Here is a 17,849-nt window from a genome sequence, read left to right on the forward strand (position 1 = left end):
ACCTGAACAGCCATAGGCTAATTCCCCATTCTAACAATGCCTCTGTATAGGAAACCCTGACCCTTTGAAGTGTATATCTCTGCCTCGCCTCAGGACAAATTGTGTTAATAAAAAGCTTGGGGTCCTAAGACAAAGAGAACTTAGATCTTAGTTTCCTTTAAGCTAAGCTCCTCTAACCTCCAAATGCCTTTCAAAATTATATTTTGTCTCTGGACTCCTATTTAATCTACGCACAGCCTTCTCCAGATCCCTGAACCCTTCTAGATGCCGGAACAAGAACCCCGGCAAGTTAGCCTTTGAGACATCCTGGAAGTTCAAGAACAGCTTGGGGGTAGTGAGGGTTTGTGATGAGCATTAACATTTTGGGGGTGCATTTAAAATGCATTTTATTCTTTGTATGTATTTTTCTAAATTAGTCTCAGATGATAACATTTGTAAATGTCTATGTAAATTAACCTTACTAGTAATAGATCTGTTTGGAGATATATGGTCTTTCATCCCTGGATCCCCTAGGAATGTGAGCAAAAGAGAAGATCATAGAAATATTTTTTTTCCATGGAGGATGATATGAGATTATATACTGCTGGCATTTTAAATTTAATGTTCTGTCTGGATTGTAGACTTTTAAAATGATAATTAGATGCTACTCCAGTGGGTACTTTGAAAAGCACTAAAATATTAAATAACTGCAATGTTTAACTTACATTAGCGGGGACAGGGATATCTCCATTCCTCTGCCCGCACCTTAGAGTGTACCGCTATGGTCTAGTTTGCCCCCAGGGTACAGATACCAGAGCCCATGCCCACCCTAAAGATCCTGGGATGCTACAGAGATCTGTCTTCATTACAGATGTCTCGGAGCACACACGACTAGAGGCATAGGGATGGGCATTGCCATGGAGGCTGGAGTTGTTCTCCATTCTGGCACAGCTCCTGGGGGCCCCTGTGGTGACCCTCACTGCCATCCCTTCTGGGTCCCCTGGGTCCCTTCTTGATCTGGGGACCCATTTCAAGAGGCCATCAGGGATCCCTGATCTAAAGCCACCCGTTCTTGTCATTCTAGTCCAGTGGTTCTCAACCTTCCTAATGCCGCGACCCTTTAATACAGTTCCTCATGTTGTGGTGACCCCCAATTTCATTGTTACAAATTGAACATAATTAAAGCATAGCGATTAATCACAAAAACAATATGTAATTATATATATGTGTTTTCCGATGGTCTTAGGCGACCCCTGTGAAAGGGTCCTTTGACCCCCAAAGGGGTCGCGACCCACAGGTTGAGAACCGCTGCTGTAGGCACTTCCTTAGGTTCTGATGCCTCCCCTTGGATGAGATAAATGTCCAGTACCTCCTCTGTCCTTGAGGGAGGGGGGTGGGGTGCTATATTTAGGACTTTTCAGGTGATTTCAGATGAAATAAAGAAATATACGTTATAAATTCTCTGCCATATAGCAAAATGTTTTGAATATGTGAAAATGAAAGTAGTTTCAATGAAGTTCTAGAACAAATAAAATTAATCCATGGTGATGAAAATCAGAATGATGGTCGCCTCTGGAGCGGGGGAGGTGGGATTGGACTAGAAAGGGGCTTGAGGATCTTTTCTAGAGAGAAAAAAGCGTTCTACTTCTTGATGGGTGGGGGTGTATGTAAAAACTCACTGAAGTGTGTATTTAAAATCTAAGCATTTTATTTTATGTAAATTTAAAAAGAAAATAGGATGACAGTTCAAAAATGAGAAAGAAATGACTATATAAAACGAATTCAGGAAAAATTTAGATTTCAAAATTGTTTGGTTTTAATCTTCTGACTTCAATACAGACAGAGGAAAGGGCCCACCATCAGCATGCAGCTCTGCTAAGGGACAGGAAAACATTTTAATCCGTAGTTAATCATCTGTATTAGAAACCAAGAATCTCGCCTGCAACAGGAAAATACTGTTTTTACATTTCGTAATTAAAGTTAGCTAGATGAGATTTGGTACACATCTCTTCGGCTTTTCTCTTCAGCTGACACAATTCAGCGGGCCCGTGGAGAAGGTCGTTTCAGTCAACATGGTTTCCTTATAACGTTGATGAGGAAAACAGGATTCTCAGCTGGGGCCACTGTCTGTGAAGTTTGCACGCTCTCCCTAGTCTATGCGGGTTTTCTCTGGGACTCTGGGTTCCTCCCACATCCCAAACATATGCATGTGAAGGGAATGGGCGGGTCTAAGTGCCCCTCCTGAGGGAATGTGGGTGGCCCTGGGATGGAAAGGTGTCCTGTTCAGGGTGGGTTCCCACCTTGCAACATGAGCTGCTGGAACAGGCTCTGGCCACTGTGACCATGACCTGGCATAAGTCGGTAGGAAAATAATTACCTTACTTGTTTTTATTCATCTTTCTTAAATGTACATCTAGGTCACATTGATTTCAGTGTTTAACATTAGAAGTGTTTCGGGTCTCTACTTAGAGATTTGGTACTGTTTCTGTGACTACTAGAAATATGCCGTAGGAACTTAACTCTTGTTTATATCCATCAGCCTATGGTAAAACAGGTTCCCTTATACATCATTTTGCTTCAAGTTGCAGTTTCCAAGAACCAGCCAGGATAAGTGAGGACTTAATGCAGCGGTTCTCAACCTGTGGGTCGCGACCCCTTTGGCGGTCGAACGACCCTTTCACAGGGGTCGCCTAAGACCATCCTGCATATCAGATATTTACATTACGATTCATAACAGTAGCAACATTACAGTTATGAAGTAGCAATGAAAATAATTTCATGGTTGGGTCACAACATGAGGAACTGTATTTAAAGGGCCAGAAGGTTGAGAACCACTGAAATGTATTTCTACCCACAAAGTTTGCGAAAATAGGTGACTCTGTCCTGTTTGACCAGCTATTAGTGTATGCTCTTGACAGGCAAGGGAAAGTCACTTAGAGACTGACCACCACATGACCCTAGCGTGGTGAGAGAGTGATGAGGGTTCTCCCACATTCCAAAGTTGTGCATGTGTGATGACTGGGCAGGTCTACAAACTAAAACTGGATTGGATGATGCAGTTCTGTAGAGTATGCCGAATGCTAGCCAGATCAGAACATCCTTGGGTATAGATGCCAGAAGTATCTTAGGACACAAGATGAAAAGTTTAATCAGCAATAGATAATTTGTTAGTATAAATATGCATGAGGATACTTGTATATCCCTTACATAAGTGGGACATATACATGGGGCATAACTTTGAGGGATATAATTAAATGAAAATCTTGTTTTTTTTAAAAAAAAATCTGAAATTTAAATTTAATTGGTGTTCTATATTTTTATTTGCTAAATCTGGCAACTCTTTGTTTGGGGTATGCTGAAAGGGCAGGGTTCTTGTTTGTTTTTCTTCACTGAAAATCAGAGACAAATAATCTTAGCCTGTGGTTCTCAAACTTCAGCTTGCATGAGAATCACCTGCAGAGCTTGTTAAAACTCAGAGTTTCTGATTCAGTAGGTCTGGGGTGAGTTCCCCCAAATTTGCATTTTTACCATCCCCAGTCATTACTGATTCTGTGGATTCCAGGGATCTCCTCTGAGAACTACTGGTGGGAGGTGATGCATTACAAGGGTATGTGCAAGGATTGCTAGAAAGGCTGTGTTGATGTATCCTGTCCATTGCCATTCCGCCCAGCACACTAAACTATGCATCACTAACGAGGGACAGCACATCAAACATCATGTACCATCATGTAATATCAATAAGCCATTTATTATATATAGTTGCCTCTGTTTCCGGACTTTATGGACGCTCTGTAGGTAAGTGATTTGCCTCTGTAGTGAACGGATTGCCTTTTAAATTAAAATTCCATATTATAACTCGAATAGAATTAAAATTTCCAAAAGGCCATTAAATAGTAATAGCAGAGAACCTTTGTTAAATTATATACCAAATAAATATTTAACAAGGTGAGACACTCAGGAATGTTATTTATATTTTATTAAACACCACCACAATTTCCATAGCAAATTATATACACACACAGCATTCATGCAACCTCGAGATGTTTGGAATACAAGAGTGGAATTTCTACAGCATGACTTTGTCCAGGGACCTGATTTTCTTGGAGGAAGATACAAGAGGGATTTTCTTGTGCTTTTGATAGAACTGGAACATACTGGAATTTTAAAAGTAATTTGAAAGCTGATATTTTCTATTTCTACTATCAAGATTACTGGGTTTTGTTTTTCACTTTTCTATTTACTGGCTTGTTAAAATTGATTTGGATTTACTCTTTTTAAGGAGAGAAATACATAGGAAAAAATGAAAGAAGATTACTAGGATATTTTGCTGGGTGTCCTAGTCCTTTGGCTATTGTTTGATCTACCACATATATGTGTTACAATCTAATGATTAACTTACTAGAGATAAATAGAATATTTAATGATATGATGTATAGGATTTCCTTTAAAATGGCTGCAATATGAGAAAAGTTGGAGGAAGAAAGATGAGATGTTTGGTAAAATATTGATAATTGTTGAAACTGAGTAATGGGAGCATAGGGTTTATTATACTATATTACCTTCATATATTTTAAATTTTTGGTTAGTTAAAAAAAATTTAAGGACTTGCTTTATATTCTCTGTTTTGCCACTAACTGGACCAAAAAACCATACTCAAATCATTGGAATGTTCTGTGCCTCAGTTTTTAAAAATGATCATATTGCAATTAATCATTAAGTAATTATTGAGCAAGACTTACTATGTCAGGAGCATTCTGATGGTACTAATTAAATTCTCAGGGATGTTGTCAGATTACTGGAAGGTATAATGTACTTCAAAAAAAACTAAACCTACATTTCAAATATTATTATCACTGAATCCATTGTTGAAATTCATTGAGTACAAATGCTTGGAGCACAGAGCTCTGGTAACTGAAGGTTCCCGAAGACTTTTTTTTTCATGTTTAAGAATAGGTATTCACGTTAGTTATCTGCTGAGAGAGCAGCTGCTCAGATTCAAACGTGAGAATAGGACAGAAAAAAAATATTACACATTTTGGCTCCTTCTGTGTTTTTGAGGAAAAAGCATAGCAACCTTTAAGATTTCTAAATACCATCTGTATCTACTACACGGTAACATATGATTTAATTTGGACACTTTTGTGGTCAATTTCCCAAATGGCAGGTAAATGTACAAAGAAAAACTAAAAGGTTAAGAATATGCAAGCTTGTCTGTCTTTTGCTGTGCATGCACAAGCATAAATGGTTTAGAAAACTTGGAATACAATCCAGGCATGGCTGTGTGGCAAGCTGCCAGAATAGGGGAGACGATGTCCCCTTCTTATTCGTGGACCTGACCGTGGCATGAAATGACCCGTGGCCTGAAGGTCTGGGGTCTGGAGCGTGTGACCACATTCCAGCTGGCAGCAGAGTGGTTTACTGTGCACCCTGACGGGTGCTAAAGACGTGAAAACAAGAAACAACTATAAATGAGGATGAGGATGCACCTTGCACCCAGTGGAGTAGGGTAGGCATGGGTTCCATGTGACAAGTGTATGGTGTACTTACCCTCCTGAATCATTAGAAATTCTTTCCTGTGGTCGTTAGGCAATGATTCCCTGCCTAGAAAGGTGTATTCTGCGCAGAGGGCTAAAATGCTTTCGTAATGTGGTGTGTTTGAACTAACCGTATCCCCTCTGTTATGGACTGAATGTTGTTGTCCACACTCCAATTTGTATGTTGAAGCCCTAACCCCAAGCATAGATGTATTGGAGATGGGGCCTCTGAGGAAGCAGTTAAGGTTAAATGAGGCCATGAGGGTGGGGCTTCTTCTCCCTCTCCCTCCCTCCCTTCCCTTCCCCCCCCTCTCTTTTCCACCTCTCCCTCCCCACTCTCTTCCCTTCTTCTCTCTGCCACCCCCTTCTCCACCCCCTCCACCTCCATAGGCATAAAAGAAAGGCAAAATAGAGGCCTTACCAGGAACTGAATTTGTTGGAATCGTGATTGGACTTTCAGGTTTCAGCACTGTGAGAAATGAATGTTGTTTAAGCCACCCAATCTGTGGAATTTTGTTTTGATAGCTCGAGCAAACTAATACGTCCTCCAATAGACAGTGAGCTGAGAGCACTTACTTCTGGCACCAGAGAAGTCAGCTTTTGTAGGAAGTGTGGAGAGAAGTCTGGATTGTGAGACCTACCTGGAAAGGCAGGCCAGTGGGAGGCAACAGAGGGTGGTGCTTATTCAGAGGCACAGAAGTTGCCAAGCGAGAAGGCATTGATGCAAGTTTCACTTTCCTTACAGTTTTGCTTGCGGATTACCTTGGCAGGAGGCAGAATCAATCTCACACTAATTGCTCAGTAAACCTTTGGGTAAATGCACAATTCCCTTGGGATGTGGATTTCCTCCAGCAGATCGCTTGTTTGCCATATATACACAATGGTTAATGTATCTAATAACTCTTTTGGTCTTGTTAGTTTCAATTTTTAAGAATTATATCTTTAAAACCCCAGAGCACCGAATAGGGATATTTCCTCCTACATTAAAGTCTATATTTCAATGATCTCCTCCTTTTAGATGAGGTAGTCACTGAAATTTTTTTTCTAAGCTGATTTACTTTGTCAACAGCGTGTTATAGGGAAAATTTTTTCTTTTAATTAAACAAGATGTCCAGTAGCTTGGGTGTGAGAAAAATAGATCAAGATGAAATTCTAATGATCATTTACCCATAATCAATGAAGATCTCTGCATGCTTTGATTATATTAATATTTTTCTTGCCAGTAAAAAAATATGCCTGTATTTCTTACCCTATGTTGTTATGGACTGTAAAATATAGAAAACTTTGCTTGGTATGAATGATACGGGGCTCAGACCCTTTGCTGATTTTTTCATATGTTACCTCCTTTAATCCACACAATATGCCTGTAATACAGGTCTTCTTATCTTATCTCTATTTTGCAGATAAACACTAAAGGGTGTCTCCTCTGGAGTACAACTTAGAGACTCAGCACTGCTAATCAGAATCTTTTTTCTAAATGTAAAACCAAATATACTATTTGTTTCATGGTGTAGTTTTGCTTGTGGATTACCTTGGCAGGAGGCAGTATCAATCTCACACTAATTGCTCAATAAACCTTTGGATAAATGCACAATTCCCTTGGGAATTTTGAAAACACCTTATTCCATGATCTGCTCATGCCATTTTCATTAATATTTTGGAAACAAAAACCTTACTTTGAACTTAAAAAAGCCACTAATAAAAATGTACAAGTATCATTACTCGGCAAAATAAAGCCTGGGCTAAATATAAAAGTAGAGTAAGCCTGGGAAATGGAGCCATTATTCTCATATGTAACCCAACAGGAGTTTTAATACAATGTATTGTGTGGCGCCAGAAATTGGTGCTGGCTGATTAAGCTGGAAAGGAATTTATTATGTAGATATTAATGGGAGAACCAGCTCAGAGCTGAGTCTCAGAATGCTGTCCATCTGCAGGCTGCAGAACTGGCCAGATGAGTTTAACCAGGGCCCCCACTACTGCCCAACAAACATTAGGGAGACTGCTGCTGCCCCCACCCCATCACTGCCATTTCTGCAGCATGAACTTGGCTGACAGTTTTGCTACCATGTGGATTCTGTGTGGTCTCTCCTTTCTCAAATTGCTCTTTTTTTTTTTTTTTTTTGGTTTTGAAATTTGTATTACCTTATATATTTATATTAAATATGCAGTACAGATTTTAATGTTGATAAAAGTGGGATCCAAATGGTTTATTCTCAAATGATGATGTACTTAAAAAATATGGCCCAGCACTTTCAAAGTCCTTGTTGAACAACACAGAAAATCTTCAGCAATGATTCTTAAGATTCCTTCGTTACTTTCTTATCCATTGCTCGCCTCCTGTCCTTAAATTCCCTGGGAAACTTCCCAGTCCTTTTCCCATTCCTTTTCCAGGTGTCCTCTTGCTCCCCTTCGCTTCCCCACCCTTCTTCCCAGTTCCCCATGTAAAAGCTCAAGAACTAGTCCAGTAAGGAAAACCTGTCTTGGATGGAGACAGAGGAAAGAGATTAGGACAGGCAAAACTAGGAATCCTCTAGCCCTTAAGGGAAGGAAAAGGAGATGTGAAAGACAGTGGGTGCACTAAAATTTTGTATCCAGTCATAGGGACACCTTCAATAGTGATTTTAAGAAGCATTTGAAGCCCTGGCCAGTGTGGCTCAGTTGGTTGAGCGGATTCTCTTGCATTGAAAGGTCACAGGTTCAATTCCTGGTCACGACACAGGCCCAGGTTGCTGGCTCACCCCTAGTAGCATGCAGGAGGCAGCCAATTGATGTTTCTCTCCCTTCCTTCCTCTCTCTCTCTCTCAAAAAAAGTCAATAAAACATATAAAAACCCCCACAAAGAATTACTTGGAATAATTAACTAGTCTTCACAAATATGCACATTGCTATAAGATATGCAGTTCAAATGTTGATTGTGATTCAAAGTGTCTTCTATACAAAAGAAACTAGGCTAAAGATAATAAGTACACAAAAAAGAACAGACTACCAAGTTATCTTAAAAGAAAGATAAAGGCTAGTGTTCATATTTCTGATTCTTAAGAGTCATTCGTTTAGTTTTAAGTTCCCAGTACAGAATTAATCCTTTGGGGGTAAATTCTACTCAGAGTTATATTATTATCATAAATATTTAGTTGATTCCTGGACGCCCTTAGCTCAGTGCTACCTCTTTAGGATATCCTCATGTGTCTCCCATGATAGATTGTGACAGGTGCAGTGACACTTATTTCAAATATTCATTCTTTTATGAAATTCTGTTGACCCTGGCACAGAGCCATCACACTGCCTATTCAACATTTGCTGCTCTACCAAATGAAAATCTTACACAGTATTTGAGTCCAGTGTTGCCTGAGGCAGACAGCTGGATCTAAACACACCTAGCAACACAATTTCTGCTTAGCAAATATCAAATAATCTCCCTTAGAATACTGAATACAGCTTTAAATTACTGAAGAATGCTACCTAGGACAGCAAGGTTCTGTATAACTATATTAGAAATTCAATGACTGAATCTAACACCAGTCATTGGGTCAGACATATTTTCTTTCTGAGCATGTATACTGGGCTGCTGGCTCATTTTCTGGAGGGGATGGGTGCTCCTAGTGTTTTTAATTCTTCCCAAATGGAGAAACATTTATTCTGAGAGACAGTTTGAAACTTCAAACACACTGTTTCAGTGCTACGTGGGAAGCTATCATTTTCATTTAACTCATAATTAAATTATAAGGTGAACAGTACTCTAGAGTCTATATACTATGAAGTCTAGACTTATCCTTCGATGTGCTTCTCTCATCTCGCCTGGGCTGGTGGAACAAGGATGGATGCCCTGGATAGAAACTCTCACAGGACATCCATGGGGGAAAGAGGGTCGTCCTAGAAGTCGTAACTGCAGAAACACGGTGGGGCAATTGGCAGCCCCTGGAAAGGAGGAGCTTGAGTCTGCTTTAGAAGGTCTTCAAGTTGTCACGTGCCTTATTCAGATAGTGGCTCTCAGCACCATTTGTTTTGTGACATATTTAGGTATTCAGTATAGCTGTTTTCAGATTTATTATGCAATATTCCGATTCATGAAAATACTCTATTAAATGCAATTGCTCATGTAATTACTTTGCTTAATCTACAGCATACTTTAATTAACGTTGCCCAGAATTCTGATTTAATCAATTAGACTTGATCACGTATAACTTAGCTGTAAATACTATTCATGATGCAGCAGTCCACAATAATTATCGAGAGCTAAAGAAATACACGACACCACCTAAAACTAACAAATTTCCCATGCGAAGAGAAGTAAATCATAATTTAAATATAACTTTATTTAGGAAAGTAAACTATAAAAAGTAGATAATTCTGTTTCTAACAATAGTCTAGTAAAAACAACCTCGCAGGGAGTGTTAGAATTTTAAGAATATGCTTTATTTTTGCAGCTATTCCCCAACAGTTAGCCATAAGAACAAATGATTAAACTCAAGCAAGATTCATCACTTTTTTAGTTTTGTTAATAGACGCATTAATATCAGTATCTCATGATATTAGTTTACTGTTATGGGTTGACTTTTGTCCCCCTGCCCCTCAAAAAAAAAAAAAAAAAAAAAAGAAAAAGGTATGTTGGAGTTGTAACTCCTCAGTACCTCAGAAGGTGACTTGATTTGGAAATAGGGTCAACTTCAGATGTAATTAGTTAAGAGGGGGTCGGACTGAAGAAGGGTGGGCTCCTAACCCAGTGTGGCTGGTTTCCTTATAAGAACACCAACACGGGACAACACAGAGATTCGCAGGGCGAAGGCCATGTGAGAGGAAGGCTGAGTTTGAACTTGTACCTGCAAGTCAAGGAACACTAAAGATAGCTGGCGACCTGCCAGAAACTAGGAAGAGGCAAGGAAGGATTCCCTACAGGTTCCAGAGGGAGCGTGGCCCTGCTGACACCTTGATTTTGGAATTGTAGCCGCTAGAACTGTGAGACGAATTTCTGTCGTCTTTAGCCACCAATTTGTGGTGGTTTGTTATGGCAGACCTCGGTCACTCATACACTCACTGAAACTAAGTTGAGAACTACAGCTCAACATGATCAGAATCTATAACATTACTTTTGATAGTAGTGTGTGTGGGGGAAGTATCTTGCTAAACTATTTTTTTTTAAATGCATGTGCTGTTTTTCATTTGGTTAACTTTTACATTCTAAGCAAGTGTCGACGTAAAGATAGCACTTTTTGTTCCTAGCACCCCTCTTCACACAGCACTGAGCCGAGTGCCTTGAACATAAATCAGCCAGCGGTACATTCTGTGGCTTAGTTTAAAAAGATTAACCTATAAATATTAAAATACCCACTTATAGAACTTGAGCCCTAAATATATACAGTGTTACTGAAATGTGGGAGTAATTATTGAGAAGAATTTACATGAGGTTCATCAAGGCAACTTTTATCTTGAAACTATATGTGGGTAATAAACTATATGCCCAGCCAATTTGTGGATTATTCAGATTCTGTCATTTCTGTTGTCTGTATTTTGACATTGAAAAAAATATTCTTAGAACCTATGCTATGTGAAGGACAAGGAAAAATAAAATAATATACATTTAAGTTATTGGTGTTAACTTGCTGACAGATCTTATTCCATAGGGTATAGAATAGGTGGAAATTAAAAATATAAAAAATGAATTTTGGAGGTGATCTGTAAATTCTTATTTCAAGAGTTGATCATTGGTTGTTACAGGGGTGATCATGTTTGATGGAAAGACATTAGTAGACAACAGCAGAAGATCTCAACCCAGACAGTTATCAGAACGGGGGCTCTGCAACTGCTCCCAGTCAAAGGCAAAGCTTCCTGGCATCAAGGGCCCGTGAAGGCCACCAGATGACACCAGTCAGTTGTGTGCATCTTTGTCAGGTCCTTTGATAAGCAGTATTTCCCCAGTCTTGGGGGTCATCACGACCTTCTAGCCCTCCTGGTTGTTCTGAGACCTTTGGCTTTTGCCTATTCTGTGGGTGGAAATAACTAGTATACAACACTCTATTCCTGATCATTTCTGAGCATGTACTGCCAGATGGGATGGATTGGCCTTTAAAGTCCAAGGTGTACTATTCCCAAGCCGGACTGAGCCTCAAACCTGCCTGAGATCCATTCCTGCAGATACATAACTGGAACTAGAGAAAAAGAGATAAATTACGTTGGTAGAACATAGAGAAGATGAACATTTCCTGATTGTCTACTGTATTCTAGGTTCTGTCTGTGCTAGGCATTACACATGATCTCATTTACTATTTTTAAATTTAATTTTCATTTTTTAATTGAAACAATGTACACTTTATTTTTTTTCTTGTATCTTTTTTTTTGTTTGTTTTGTTAATCCTCACCCAAGGATCTTTTTCCATTGATTTTTAGAGAGAGGGGAAGGGAGGGGGAGAGACACAGAGAGAGAAACATAGATGTGAAAGAGACACATCAATTTGGTTGCCTCATGCACACACCCCAACCAAGATCAGGGATCGAGCCTGCCACCAAGGTATGTGCATGCCCTTGACTGGAATCGAACCTGGGACCCTTCAATCCTCAGGCTGATGCTCTATCCATTGAGCCAAACCAGCTAGGGCACAATGTACATTTTATAAACATCAAAAAGACTGGGTGGTGAGTAGTTGGGAATTAATTTTAAAAAACCATCTTTCTTTAAGAAGGGTATATTCTTTGTATGATTTTTAAAAAAACCACAGCCATCAAATATGACAAGGCTTATATTACAAGCAGTAGCCCTGCCTGGCTGATTGGCTCAGTTGGTTGAGCATTGTCCCATGCACTGAGAAGTGGCTGGTTTGATTACTGGCCAGGGTTTATGCCTGGATTCCGGTCTCTGTCCCCAGTAGGGGGTGTGTAGGAGGCAGCTGATCAATGGTTCTCCCTCCAATGTTTCTCTCTCTTCCTCTCCTTCCCTCTCTCTCTAAAATAAATAAAAACATTAAAAAACAAACAAACAGCAGTCCTCTGCTCCATCCTTCTTCACTCCCAATTCCCTTTCATTAAGTCAATAATTCATAATCTCTTAAATTATTTCTCCTAGTACTTACCTGTTTATTTCTAAATTAAATGCAAATACTGATATTTCTCGATTGTTTTTTTCAGTTTCAGGTGTTGTCTATTGACTTCCTACTACGGCAGATGAGGAGTTAGCTCTCCTACTAGTATAGCTCCTGTTCTCACATACATGTACTTCTTCCTGTCCTTTAAATATATTTATATCACAATTTTGGTTAATATTTAGGGCTCACATTATTTAACTGTATGAATACTATTTATAGCTAAGTCATATGGTATACTATGATTATATTTCCTCTCTTGTATTACTCATTGTTTTCACCAGAGTTAACTATTGCAATTTTTATTTCCTTAGTTTCTGTGCTTTTATTACTAATTCACCCCCAAACTTTCTGATGCAAGTAAAAATTGCCTCTGAACCTGTTTAAGTGTTCTGTTTTATATTCATCTTGGAGAATTTCATCGGAAGTCTTCAGTTCTCCTCCTATTCCAAGTCAGTTTTTCTCTAAGCCTGACAAACAGCTGTTACTGGGACTTCCCCCTTCACCATTATTTTTAGGTTTTTTTCCCCCCATGCCTTTCTCCTGTATTGGAATTCCAATTTTCTGGGATCTTACATCTTTCTCTTGGTTTACTTCCTTGTTTCAGTAGAGCATATTCTTCTCAAGGTCCATAATTAAGGAGCTCAATTTTATGAAAATATTCCACCCTGACATTTCATTGATTGTTTTGCTGGATGTAGATTTTTAGGATAGAAAGGGTAGAAATTTTCCTCAAAACTCTGACACAATGCGCAATTCTCCATTGTCTGCAAGCTTCTGTGGGGCTATTGGGACGTTTCATGCTACTCTAGCCCTCATTCCCTTGTGATCATTTCCCGCCCCCCCCCCCCCCCCCCCGCCCGGAAGCTTTTAGGCTCATCTCTTTTATCCAGCTGTTCACGGTGCATCAGATATATCCTCTGAGAGGATTTGTTTTTGCTCCTACCAAATACTGGGAGGGTATAACCAATCTGGGGGTAATCTGAGTTAAATTCTTGGTTGGCGTTTTGTCAGGGCACTTAGGTAGGGGTTTCCCCCACTACCCAAAAGTAGCTTGTTCCTAAGAAGCCTTTCAAAGGCTGACATGGCATAAAGTGAAGAAGCCATTTCCTCAGGACACATCTTGATAAAGATGCATAAAATAAATCGGGAGGAAGCCTGGATACAGTTCAGAGATCTGGTGGCTTGATGCTGGGATGCTGCGTGTGATTCCCTGGGAAGGGGCTCGTTGGGGCTGCTCTTGATGCTTGGGGTGTGAGCTGTCTCTTTAACATTGGCTGCAAAACAGATGCAGAATGCTATTTTCACTTTAAAAAAAATCTTCCTCATGAGAGACCCGGAGAAGGCCAAGGGGCTCAAAAAAAAACAAAACAAAAAACAAAAAAATAAAAAAATCTTGCTCAGATTTCTTTTGGTTAGTGGAAACAGGTAGTAATGTGTCTTTTGTTAAAGTGGAGCGGTGTAAAGTAAACTTGAAAAGCAGGGGATACCTATAGTGTGAATATGGGCCACAAACCCAGGTGAGGGTTGACGGGTGGTTCCAAATTCTCAGTGGCAATTTCTCCCCACTTTTCTCTTGCCAAAAGTTGAAATTGTTCATTTTCCTTGTGGTCCACTGTAGGTGGTATGGGGGTTATTTGTAATTTACGCTTGAATCTCCAGAATCTGGTAGGAGAATCTGCTATTAGACTTCTCACCCCGGAGGAGCCTTGGGCTCTGTTCTCTGCTCCCATTTTCCAAAACGCTGTGAAAATCAGTCTGTACTCAGTTGGTGTGACAATGCCCTCAGGGTAATGATGCACCACTTACCTTTCTAGGTTCCTGCCTTTGCTCAGTGTATGCCTGAGATTTCCCTACTTTTTGGTCTGATGTGTTAAAGATTATTTTAAAAATTATCTTTTTTTCCTCCCAGATGTTTTCGTTATTTCCAGCAGTCCAGATAGAGTACTACGCTGTCATATTCCTGGAAATAAGAGTCTATATCACCTTTCTAAGGCTCAATTTTCTCATTTGAAAAATGAGGATAATAGCAGTAGCTACCTGACAGTATTTGAAGAATAATGCGAGATCATTACATAAAGCTCTTAATGCTGTGTCTGGCAGCCCAATTCATGTTTTCTCCTATTTTTTTTAAAATATATTTTATTTATTTTTTACAGAGAGGAAGGGAGAGGGATAGAGAGTTAGAAACATTGATCAGCTGCCTCCTGCACACTCCCCACTGGGTATGTGTAACTAAGGTACATGCCCTTGACCAGAATCGAACCTGGGACCTTTCAGTCCGCAGGCCGACGCTCTATCCACTGAACCAAACCGGCCAGGGCGTTTTCTCCTATTTTAAAAGTGGTATTCTCAGAATCTAAACTCATGTGCTCTATCTTGCTATATTTTTATGGGTATATGGTACACTAATGCCCAGGGTAAAGCTGTGAATAATCTGAGGTCTTGAGAATTTTATACTTATCCTATTAAGGATTATAGTTCTTTGCATTTCAAAAATTTCCATTTCTAAAGGACCAAGTGATTAAACATCATTGGTGGATCTTAATCGAGAACAGGTGATTGATTGAAGTGACATTCTCAATTTGTACATTTTGTGAAACAAAAGACTTTAAAAATATCCCCACCTTAATCAAACAAGACTCTAATGGGGTATAAAATGGATGCTTTTGCTTACAACAAACGAGGCTATGCTCTTATTTATTTATTTACCTTTTTTTTTTATTGCCACAGAGAGTTGAATTGCATGAGAGGTTCCTTTAAAAGTCCACAGATATGCTCACTTCAAACAGTTGCCTTTCTCTTTAAGAACAGTTTTCATTCACTGCCCAGCAGCTCCTGGGCAGAGTCAGCTGTCTCGCTGGCAGTTGACCTGACCCTCAGGCCATCTCAGGGACACTTCTTCAGCAGGTGCATGGCGATGTTTTTCACGGCCAGCATGGTCTCTGTACAGGTGGGTTTGATGAGCACCTCCGGCAGTAAAAACCCAAAATGCCCAGTGTCACGCAGTTCAAAAGCAAACGTATAGGGTATTCCATTTTTGTAGGCCCAATCCATCGAGCTACCAGAACTCACATCTGAAAGTTAAAAGAAAAACAAAAAACCGGCCTTACTAACGAGTCTGTATAATTTTCAAAAATGTATATATTACTAAGCTATCCTAAATTCTTCCAATAAATACTGTTTCACCAAGAATGATTTAACAGAAGTTCCTTGGCCTCGGGCTCAGAGACCTTATAAATCAGACCTGCCATTTTTGAGAACCTAGTCTAGGTTTTAATGCTTTTCCAGTGTATTGACCTCAAAATTTCTCAGCCTCAACTCCAATAACATTTATTTCCACTCGAACTTTATTCACCCATGACCAAAACCACACTATGGACTTTTCTGCTTCTTATCACTCAGTTCTCCTTCACTTCCAAGGTCTAGCATACTGCAATTCTGTTCCCAGAAAACCTCATTTCCTGTACTCCCCTCTTTTTTTTCCTCCTAATGAACTTGTTCTTTGCCTTTGCTTAAGTTTGTAGTTCCCAGACTCTTCCCAGCCTTATAATTTCATTTGTCTCTATACCTGGCCATGGTCAATTACTTCACTGAATTTCTCACCAGAACTCTAAAAATGACTCATCTAGTCTTTTTTTCTGCCTTGGTTTTGCTGATTCTCAATCCCTGACCCAGGGTCTCTGCTTTGACGCCTTATGAGGGAGCTGGAGAAAGTCTTTGCCATAAATTCACACTCATCACTGAAGTCTTTCTCTGCTCCTGATACTGCTCTAGGCTCCTTTTTCTACACCTTTACTTACTGAGTGTTTTTCATTCCCTCTAGTCCTGCCCATTACTTTCTTATTGTTCCCATACTCAATGAGTAGTGAGCCAGACACCTCCTCTACTGACCTCATAGCCCTCTGACTTCCCTCCTTTAGCTCAGAAGAAGAAATTGCTCATTTTTTACACGTGTCATCTTTTGATACCATTCATTACTGTCTTCTCTGCTAGTGGGCGGGTCCCTTCTCCAGGCCTTTGTCTCATTAATTAAATCCCCCTCTATCTTGCAGCTGCATTGGCCAAAGTGTTCAAGCACCACTTTCCTATAGCACTTCCTGCTCATGATCCTGCTATATGCCATCCTCTTTTTCTTCTTCCTGTTACTTTAAAACTAAAAGAGAATTGCTATATGTTTCTTCTACATTTTCACTTGCTTTCACTTTGGCTCTTGCCTCTATCTGTCTATGAAAACTTTTTTCTTGAAGGTCACCAAGCACAACAGGGCTGATCCCCGCCCCCCGCCGTCCCCCACTCAGATTCCACTTTCAGCCTCTCCATAGCATTTACCCTAGCTGACAGTCCTTCCTGACAGCTCTCTCCTTCTGGCTCCTGTGACCCCATATATTCCAGCTTTTCAGCAGAGTCAAGAGTGCAGACAACAGAGGCAGACTGTATCCAATCCTCCCTCCTGTGGCTGCTCTGTGCCTCAGTCTCTGCTTTTGACAAAGGGATAACACCCACTGCACACGGGTTGTTGTGAAAATGAAATAAAATAATGTGCTTAGCCTATACTAGCTGTTACTACTTTTCATCTTTACATCCCAAAGTTCTTAACATGTAGTTCTTAGCCAAACATACTCTTAATAATTTTTAAATAAATGAATACATGTTTCATAGAATAATCTTTATATACTTTTCTCCTGAAATGTATATAATGTAGCCTGACATACACCATTACGTTAAAATGTTCATCTATTCCAATAATACCACTTTTTATGCTATTTTTGCCAGGACAAATTAGACATAGAATTAGTGTGGGAAGATGACAATTAGATGACTCTGTTGTTTCTCAGGCTCCTCTGGCTTCAGTTAGGACAGGCTGTATCTTCATTGTCCCTCGGGTTAGAGTACACTGGAACTACAAATAGTCGTCATAGTAGCCAAAGCCAGAGACAATCTGTGCCAACAGTTAGCTCATGGTCATGTGACAGCCTCATTTCTATGGTAACAGGTTCTTCTCGGTAAATATCATACTATGACTGTGCCGTGATGCCAAGCTGCAAAGGTGAAGTGTGAGATTTTTAAAATGAATGTTTTGAAATTGTTAATATATATATTGGTATTAGTTGGTAGTGTGATTTTCCCCATTATTTAAAATTTTTAATTTTTCAACTATAGTTGATATTCAATATTATGTTAATTTCAGATTTACAGCATAGTGATTAGACATTTATATACCTTATGAGGAGATCCTGCCCAATTGGTCTAGCAGCTCCTT

General features: G+C 39.7%; 1 protein-coding gene across 1 annotated transcript in view; it reads right to left on the bottom strand.

Annotated features, from left to right (window-relative positions):
* Positions 1-15,475: 15,475 nt before the first annotated feature.
* CPA6 (carboxypeptidase A6) overlaps positions 15,476-17,849 on the bottom strand; it is a 198,258-nt gene continuing 195,884 nt past the window's right edge. The window contains exon 11 of the mRNA XM_036338465.1: positions 15,476-15,663. Within this exon, the coding sequence (XP_036194358.1) occupies positions 15,476-15,663 (188 nt within the window). The remainder of the gene's footprint in view (positions 15,664-17,849) is intronic.

Source organism: Myotis myotis, unplaced genomic scaffold (assembly GCF_014108235.1).
Source record: "Myotis myotis isolate mMyoMyo1 unplaced genomic scaffold, mMyoMyo1.p scaffold_m19_p_16, whole genome shotgun sequence".
NCBI lineage: Eukaryota > Metazoa > Chordata > Mammalia > Chiroptera > Vespertilionidae > Myotis > Myotis myotis.